Source organism: Photinus pyralis, unplaced genomic scaffold (genome assembly GCF_008802855.1).
Source record: "Photinus pyralis isolate 1611_PpyrPB1 unplaced genomic scaffold, Ppyr1.3 Ppyr1.4_LG1, whole genome shotgun sequence".
Lineage (NCBI taxonomy): Eukaryota > Metazoa > Arthropoda > Insecta > Coleoptera > Lampyridae > Photinus > Photinus pyralis.
In genome coordinates this window covers 39,367,407-39,377,122 of record NW_022170249.1, presented here as the reverse complement: position 1 = coordinate 39,377,122, position 9,716 = coordinate 39,367,407, and the positions used below count along the sequence as shown (strand labels likewise).

Genomic DNA, 9,716 nt, shown 5'->3' with positions numbered 1-9,716 from the left:
AAAATTTACAATATTTTATTTTAAAATGCCCGCGTTTTTAGACCTTTTAGACTTTCTCCATTCGCCCCATTTTTCGTATCACAAAGAGGAAGTTGATTACTATCTTAAACGCATTATTAAGATCGCCACAGCAGTTGTGAAGTTATTTTTTTGCAGCGGAGTGACTACTGTGATATGCATACTATTAGCTCCCCTTATTACTTCTCAAGGCAGTCGAACTACCCCATTACCGTTTCCCATCGACTTTCAAAAGCACCACATTGCGATTTATCGTTCAGTATACGTGTATCAATGCATCGCGTTATTCTCAGCGGCCTGGACCAGTATTGGATTTGATAATTTGTCTACAAGCATGATGGGTCTTTGTTCGGCGTATTTCGCGATACTAAGAAGAACTATTCTATTAACCACGAGCAAATTTCAAAAGGAAAATGATGAACTTTATACCAATGATTGCGAAAAGTACAACGAGCAAGTACATGACAATTTAAGCAAATGCGTAGAACATCATTTGGCAGTAATTAAGTAAGTTAATCTAAATGTTAGAAATTATCGAACTTTTCAGTTCGTAGGTTTACTGAGGATATTGAGAACATTTTCCGTTATGTATTTTTAAGCCAATTTGTGTGCAGCGCTGGTGGAATTTGCTTGGTTGGTTTTACATTTATAAACGTAAGTGGCGTCTTGTTTGCTTTTTTTTACACTGCTCTCAGTAACTCCCAACTCCCATGCTATTTAGGAAAATTACTAAAGGTTCGATTAATTGGCGTGGAAAGGTATATGTTGATTTGGCAAAAGAATAAACGAATTTCATTGAATGGGGGGATTTTTTTGATTAGTAAAAAAAATTCGCGTCATAAGCTTGAAGGCTTGAACTGATGCAGAAGCAATTCGACTCGAGCGAGTAGAGTGAGTAGAGTAATAGTAGAAATTGACAGTGGCGGGGGAAATGTGATCGTAAATAAGCGATTCATAAGGGAGAACTCGTGAAGAGACTCGCGGTAAATACAGATAACTAGAGGGAAAATTCTGTTATCCCAATAAATAAGAGATTCAAACTAATAAGAGGTTTTTTATCTGTTACTAAAAATTAATTCAAGGGGATGGTCTAACTGAACTTTTATGTTGTTTGATTCTTTGTGCAGCGGGGTTCAGATTCGTGAATAAGAATAAGAAATAAGAAAGTAGTAACCTGTAGGGCGGTTTAGTGTGTTATAGAAATTCTGATAACAGATTTAGATTCTCCGAAAAAAATGTCCATAGAAGGTGTTAACGGAAACCATTCATTTCCGACCGTTTAAGCTAGAGAAAATGATGAAAAACTGTATAGACCGAGAGCTCACGTGAAAAATACATCATGAGGTACAAAATGTTAATTATTATTACTTATGCGATTTTACAATGTTAATGAAGTCTATAGACATCCCTGGACGCGTTAGTGCGGGGGCGGCGTTTGAAAATGGCGAAAAAAATATATACAGGGTGCCCATTATGTATGGAATATAGTATCTCTCTAGGTACATATCAACTGTATACAAAAATTTTTTATATGAAAGTTGTTTAACATTTTATTTCCCTTAATAAGGCAGCATTCAGTTGTTTTTATTTCAGAAAACAAATGAATATAACGAAAAACAATTGAATGTCTCATTTGTTTTATTTCGATGTAGGACATATATAGATTAATTTTATTGATGTAATTATAATAATTTTTTTTAAAATTTGCTTTTATTAGGGTACTAACATGTTACATCATCGAAAAGAAATAAAATCTCTATCAAATGAGACTAATGAAAAGGTGAACTGCCATTTTAAAAAAAATTCAATTGTTTTTCGTTCCTCATTTGTTTTTCTGTTATAAAAACGACTGAATGCTGCCTTATTAAACAAGGAATCGTCATGGCAGACGATTTTGGCAAACGCCAAACGCCGAAATTCACGAATTTTCCGCTAAAATCTCGTGATAAGGTACAGAGTTGTTTTTTGGCTCAAAAGAACTGTATTTTGAGATCAATTCTATAAAAAATCTACACTGTTTCGGAGATCCCAATGGAGAACCACGAATTTGAACAACTCTGTACAGCTCGTTTATTCCTCGAAGAAGCATGAGAATTTTAGTGTAAGCCCGCCTACTATATGCCAGTCAACTTCTCCTATAGTTTCAGCCAAAGCTGCTCTACCAACCCAACCACCTATACATTTAGAAATATCCATGCCCGAACCCGGATGCGAACCAGGGACCCTTAGTACTGCAGTCCAGCTTAATTACGTCATTGACATTTGCCGTCGGTTTACCTAAATTGGAGTGACAGTGAAAATCGACTGTGAAAAGGTGCCATGATGTTCTATACGAAACCCATAAAGGTTGTACGATCTTCCTTGTTCAAAAATTAAGTTAATTAACTATTGGGGTTGAAGGAGTGAAGAATATCGGCGTGGGCATATTGCTATATATTTAAGGTGTACTGTAATAGTTATTTACATAAAAGTCAGGAAAATGGCACATTATTGGCGAGGAAATATCGAAAAACGGCGTTAATTTCTGTGTCAAGTAGAGTCATTTACACTTAAATTGTAAGAAAGAGTTCTTAAAGATTCGATCATTTTCTTTAGCCAGCTTGAGAATTAAAAAACTTTAAATTTTTCATGTGGACCCGTCCAGAGTTTAATTTTTCAATGCGTTTATTACTAGCTTAAGAGTGTCCTCCAGGTTGGTGCACTTTATTGTTGTGATTGTAAATAGTTAGTAGACACCTTTTTTTTATTTTCTGTTAAAACATTTTAAGTTTAGTGACCACTGTAACTTGATTCTTACAGCCTTACTACCCAAATTTGACACAAAACTAATATTTATTTCCAATTGTTACAAGGCAATCAAATTTTGGTAATCTAAAATGTCAAAATAAGCATAAATTGTTAAATGAAGATACATCCGATCTTGCGTCGTTTTGAAGTTATGAATTGCCAGACAGAATTAACGTGCGCATCGAAATCATTGCTGAGCAATGCCTAGCCGCTATTAATGATGTTAATCAACGTGCCACAGCTTGTCCTCGTGCGTGGTAGCTTTTTAATTTGGATTCGAGTTTTTCAATTGTTCGCAAAAAAGTAAAATTTTTAAGGTTGTAAAGAATATCAAAGTTCTGAAGTATCTTCTCAAACAACTTGAAAATTGATGAATATGCAGCTTTGGGTGCGTAGCAAGGTCACGATCTTAAAAAAACAATCTGAGATTGGTAGTAAAAAAGAGATTAACCAATGAACAATTAGACATGGCTGTTGGGAGTCACGGTCCGCACTTCGGGTGCTGCCGATTAGCAGAATAGTGGATATTCGCTCTGGGTGAAAATGTTTTTGACCACGGGAACATATCCACGTTTCAGTAGCAAAAAAAAAGTGTATTTGTTTTTCCGAAAAGAAAATAGGACCTAGCTGAGAAGGTTTGAAAGAATTTGTATTTTGATAATTATAAAAAAAGAGTATCGTGTGTTTTTTTCCTAATACAATTTGGAACAAGTTTTCGGGTATAGAACGCCGCAATTACAAGTGAAAGTGGAAAAAATGTAAACCAAGTTCGGAAATTTAAAGCGGATTAATTTCAACAGAACGTTTATGCTGAGGTAACAAAAATACGCGCTATTGCTTAATCTAAAGAAAGCCCCTACAAGAGTTCCAGTGTTTCCCATAATATGTTCAGTTGTATTACTTTACTAAGTACTACAGACGTTTTGTTCGGCAATGATGCTTTATGTCGTTTGATTTAATTCAAATTAGAAAATCAATGGTCATTACTGCTAATGTTACATGAAATGGTATGTCTATAAAAGTGTACGCTTAAAAAGTGCAACGCTACTAATACTACAGTAATATCCCCTCAATTTACATAGCAAGAAGTAGTATTTTATACCTTAATTACCTGAAATAAATATGTGATTTTTTGACGATTTACGTCTACGAGATACATTTTCAGATTATGTAGAACGGTTATGTTAAGCTAATATTCGTATGTTTTCAGGCCGAACCAGGAAGTGTGGAGTTTATATTCGCTTTAAGTTTCCTGGGAACACTCATGTTTCAGATCACCTTGTATTGTTCGTACGGTAACGAAGTCACAATTCAGGTGACCATGACACGGTTTGCGAGTAAATAATACTACATTTTCAGAGTTCGCGTGTATTGGACGCATGCTACATGGCGGAATGGGTTTCTTGCGGACCCAAGGTGCGCCAATGTCTCTTCATTATCATGGAACGGTCAAAACGTCCGATGGTTTTGACGGCGGGAAAATTTGTAAATCTTTCATTGGCCTCACTTGTTGCTGTAAGTTTGCGGCACTTCTTTCAATGTGATGAGTTGATGACTGAGTAAATAGGCTAGTTAACATAGCACTTGTAATGTATCGATTGCCGACGGCTTAAACTCTGCAGCAACGAGCGACAAGGTGACTTCCGGTTGACGAGTATTGACCAATATTTAATCAGTTGATCATTGGCTACCTATTACTGAAAACAGAATTGAAAAAATTTAAACCGTTCGTGAGTTATCGTGCACCGACCAACACTACCTCAAAAAACCAAGAAACTAACTATAATAAGGTGCTAATTAGGTGCTAATTAAGTGCCCTATCCTCAAATTAAATGCTCTTTTTTTTTAAATTATTACATGTTCTGCCAGCTTCATATGAACTCAGCAGAACACTACCTCAAAAAACCAAGAAAATGAAAAGTGAACTAACTATAATAAGGTGCTAATTAGGTGCTAATTAAGTGCCCTATCCTCGAATTAAATGCTCATTTTTTAAAAAAATTATTACATGTTCTGCCAGGTTCATATGAACTCAGCAGAGTACTACCATAAAAACCCAAGAAAATGAAAAGTGAACTAACTATAATTTATTAAGTGCTAATTAAGTGTCCTATTCCCGAATTAAATGCTCCTTATTTTTTAAATTATGAACCTGGAAGAACATGTAATAATTTTAAAAAAAAGGAGCATTTAATTCGGTGATAGGGCACTTAATTAGCACCTAATTAGCACCTTATTATAGTTAGTTCACTTTTCATTGTGTTGGTTTTTTGAGGTAGTGCTCTGATGAGTTCATATGCACCTGGCAGAACATGTCTTAATTTAAAAAAAAAGGAGCATTTAATTCGGGAATAAGGCACTTAATTAGCACGTAATTAGCATCTAATTATAGTTAGTTCACTTTTCATTTTCTTGGGTTTTTAAGGTAGTACTCTGCTGAGTTCATATGAACCTGGCAGAACATGTAATAATTTAAAAAAAAAGGAGCATTTAATTCGAGGATAGGGCACATAATTAGCACCTAATTATGCAGTATGTTTGATTGTGTTTTGCTGACCTTGCTCTGCTAGGTTCATGGACATCACAGACGGACGAGCAAACGGACGAACAGAAAGTCCAAAATCATGAACTTACTTTTTGTAGCTCGTTAATAAAAGGAGGTCAGAGTTTTGGATCAGCAGTAACGGTTAACAAAGTAGTACTTAGAGATAGATAGATCAAGATTAATGACAATTTATGTTTTTTATACCAATCAAACTTTACTTAAATTTTCTATCGTATGCCTTCAATAATTTTAATTGCGTACTACAAAATAATACGTACATATTTGTTTCCAACATTCCACTACCTACTGCAGTTAGAAAGGACAACTTATGTTCAAACTAAAACTAAAATTTAGTGAGCAAAGTGGAAATCAGAGTTATTACTTTAAAAATTGATGTGTAAATCGAAATATTACAAATCACTTTGGCACCTAACATACTAAATACTAATGTACGTATTTTTATTTTAGGTATTTAAATCAGCTGGTTCTTATGCAATGGTTTTATATCATCTATACAATCCATAACGTCATATTGTGGCGAAAAGGAGACAGTACAATTTGGAATTTAATTACTCAATGTTAGCACGATATTAGTTAGTTGAGTTGAGTAGTTGGTATTTTAAACACAATACCCGTAGTTTTTAATTAGTTCGTGATATGCGACACTAAGATAAATGCATTTTGTTGTTAGCTTAGACTAGAATTTAATTAATTTCATCAGGATTTGGCACTATAAAAGATTACTTAGTTGTAGTTGCACGAGCTGTTTAGTTGTGTGAACTATACGAGACGTTAACAAGACCTTTGTCTTTGATTGTTAGTTAATTAATTCAAATACCTGTTCAAATTGTATTTTATCTAAATGAAAGCCAAACTCTCATAACAGTAATGCAGAACTTGTAATGAAAATTAATATAGTTAATAAAAGTACCATTGAGAAGTAAACTATCTGCCATTTATCAGAGGACGAAGGGAAATAATAACTTTATTTCTAAGTAGCGGAATATAAATATGTAAATTGACCCGTTTCTTTTGAACATCTCAATAAAAATACAACTTATATGTACTTAGAGATTGCAAATAAACTAGTGATGACCTTAATTTTCAATCCTTTACCAAATTTTTGTACACCTTAGCCTTACACAACTCAATTTTACTAGGTATACCTATATAACCATGGAGACTCTTTTTAATTATTTAACAAATCGTATCAGAAAAGTCAATTAAATTTATTTGTAGATGTCCAGTAGCGAAATCACTTTCTGGTTCTGGAACTTAGATTACAAACAAATTCTTTTATAACTAACCAAAAACAACATTCGCAATTTACACACGTTCCTCGTGTGTTTTGAATCGTGAATTACTCTTTTAGCCTTACTATCGTCAGTGCTTCGACCTCCGTAATTTTCATCACGTAAAAGGTCCGCAGTAGCACTTTAATTTCTTTTTTAAATTTCACTGAAATGGTGCAGATGCAAACCCTCTCCGCCGCAATTCTATTCTTCAGCGCTTACTTGTGGAGTTCAACTCTTTAACTGCCTTCCAATAAGATTATCACTCTCCAAAATGATTGTGAGCGACAAACTTAATTTAAAAAATTCCAAAATATGATGGTGATACCTACTTTAAAGCATTCGGTAAAGATATACAAAAATCGAGAAATTTAGCAATTTATAGCGTCAATAAAAAACTTGTACTTCATCCATTCATTAGTGTCGATTTTACCATGACAGCCTCAGTTAAGTTTACTAGCAAAATTCTGAGACTTGATTGGATAATTGTTTACTGAACTGAAGTTGTGCTGCAACAGGCCCAGTCGCCTCTTACGACACGCATTTTCCTCTGCTATAGGGGTTCTCGACCATGCACGGATATAATTATTATATGCAAGAATTGACATAAAAGTTCCGATATTTTTCTTGCTACTATAATGTACCTATTCTATGGATGTACCTAAATCGTCAGCTCCCGCGCTAACAAAAGCGGGAAAAACCCGAACTCGGAACACCCGCGTATAGCAAAACAAACTCAACAATGGCAGGATTCCCTACGTTGTGAAAGACCAGGTTGTACTCACTCATACCCAAGCTTATTATCGGAAAGGTGGAACACAAATAACACACCTGTTGAATTTGAAAAGCAAAAGAAAGTTTATTGAATTATTTATCAAAAGTGAAAAATGACTCAAATATGCCGAAATAGTTTAGATAATTTAGACAGAAATCACAGAATAGCCATGTTCCCCTAGCTCATCGGATAAAAGAACCGAGCCGAAGAGAATTCCGAATCATTGTTCACAGAGGGTAAGTATAGAGGAAAATGTGGAGCAAGAAAGGTAACGGTGGAAAACGCATTTTTACATCACATCTATAATATACAAAAATTAACAATCCGAGGAAGTAAGTAATCCTTGAATTTGAATAATTGAAATCGTTAATTTAATACAACAATTGATAAGCTAAAGAAGGCCAGCTTAAATAGATTTCAAAGCGACTCCACTTCTTTCCCATTTGTTGAAAATAACATTCCGAAGCCTCTTATATAAAATACATGAAATACATTGTTAATGAGCCGGACCTTCTCCACTCCAGAATGTAATATGAAGGTCCTGGATACGGTAACCGGGTAACCTTAGACTAAAGGTGAATGCCGCTAAGCATCTTTATGTTTATTACTTCAGCATCCACTTCTCCACTTGCAAAAAAGTTAATTACGCTAAAAAAAGATAGATTCGTTCACAAAGAATCGAAGTCGCTAATCCATCTAAATGAGTTTAAACCCTGGTTTAAACAATCAAATGAAAATTAATAACTGGTCATTCTCGAACAAATCAAATAGGAATAACATTTTATACATTGAAAGCAAATAAAACCAAATTCAAAGTTACAAACCGCAAATGGCACAAATCTTACACAAAAATTGACAAAGTTAGAACAAATTGAACTATACTGACTGGATGCAAAAAGCAAAGTGATGCTAAATTTTACCATGGATCTGTATGAACTCAACAAAAATGCAAAATCAACAAAGCTAAATCAAGACACCACTTCCTTCCTTCCTTTCATGTAACAAGCTATCATTTAAAAGTTACAGACATCAAAAGTAGTACATTATTGAACAATAAGTGCATTATTTCGAGATGTGACATATTTTCAGCAGTGTCTCTGTATATGCCAACGGCACTTGTCGTTTGACACTTTGAAAGTAAACATCTCATTTCCAACCTATGACCCAATTGGTTTCGCTGTTTTTCAAATGTTTGGCATTCACAGAAGATATGATCTAGACTTTCAAACATTCCGCAATGTTTGCACGCGCTATTTTGCAAACTTTTATTTTGCAAAGGTGTGTATGGTAACCGCATGTCCAAATTTAATTCGCTGGGGATCGTCATTTGAAATCTTCTAGGTAGGTAAGTGTAAATGTGTGTGCCAATGTTCTTTAACAGTTGAATTCACGAAAGGTAAGCCCTGTGTCATTATTAGTTTGGGAACTATTTCAAATTATTACCATGTATTTCTTGCTCATGTTTAATCATTTTGAAACACAGGACCTTAACAGGGCGCTACTTAAAATCTCCCCAGGATACCTCAGGACACCTAAAAAACGTTATTTAATCAACTCTACTTTCGGCAAAATTAGGTAGGGTTGTAAATAATGAAGCTATTTAAGCAATAAATTACGAAGCTCTGGATAGGACACATAGCAAATTATTTTTTAAATTACAGTTGTAACTGGGAACTATACTAATGTACAGTTGTAACTGGGAATTAGTGTATAATTTACAGTTGTAATTGGGAATCACACTAATTTACAGTTGTAACTGGGAATTATCCTTGACAGTTACAACGGTAGATTAGTTTAATTCCCAGTTACAACTGTAAATTAGTGTAATTCCCAATTACAACTGTAAATTATAAACTATTTCCTAGTTACAACTGTAAATTAGTATAATTCCCACTTCCCAGTTACAACTGTAAATTAGTATAATTCCCAGTTACAACTGTAAATTAGCATAATTCCCAGTTACAACTGTAAATTATAAACTAATTCCCAGTTACAACTGTAAATTAGTATAGTTCCCAGTTACAACTGTAATTTACAAAATAATTTCCTATGTGTCCTATCCAGAGCTTCGTAATAAATTCTGGTAGAGTTAGACGGTTTAACGAAAAAGTGCGACTAAGACGAAGTGATCAGAAGCAGTGCGTATTTTTTTTTGTATTACCGACCTTATTCTTTGAAACTTAATTCCAATGGCAATCCAGTAAGCTGTTCCATCACTTGCACCCTACCGTTCAAAAATCTCACACTTTATCAGCGCATTTTATTTTTAACAGATAGGTACATAAAGTTAGATACGTGA

The 9,716-nt window shown here is 34.3% G+C and overlaps 1 protein-coding gene across 1 annotated transcript; it reads left to right on the top strand.

Annotated features, from left to right (window-relative positions):
* Positions 1-355: 355 nt before the first annotated feature.
* Positions 356-5,895, top strand: LOC116161039 (odorant receptor 94a-like). Its single transcript, XM_031474230.1, has 5 exons — positions 356-525; positions 573-672; positions 4,016-4,120; positions 4,165-4,320; positions 5,819-5,895. The coding sequence occupies exons 1-5, from the start codon at positions 356-358 to the stop codon at positions 5,873-5,875; spliced, it is 588 nt and encodes a 195-aa protein (XP_031330090.1). The 3' UTR covers positions 5,876-5,895.
* The last annotated feature ends 3,821 nt before the right edge of the window (positions 5,896-9,716 follow it).

What these genes read in the sequence shown, in the direction of transcription:
- LOC116161039 (XM_031474230.1), top strand. Translation starts at nt 356, where the DNA reads ATGGGTCTTTGTTCGGCGTATTTCGCGATACTAAGAAGAACTATTCTA. An exon ending in GTAACGAAGTCACAATTCAG is followed by an intron (nt 4,121 to 4,164) that starts GTGACCATGACA and finishes CTACATTTTCAG; the next exon opens with AGTTCGCGTGTATTGGACGC. An exon ending in CATTGGCCTCACTTGTTGCT is followed by an intron (nt 4,321 to 5,818) that starts GTAAGTTTGCGG and finishes TTTTTATTTTAG; the next exon opens with GTATTTAAATCAGCTGGTTC.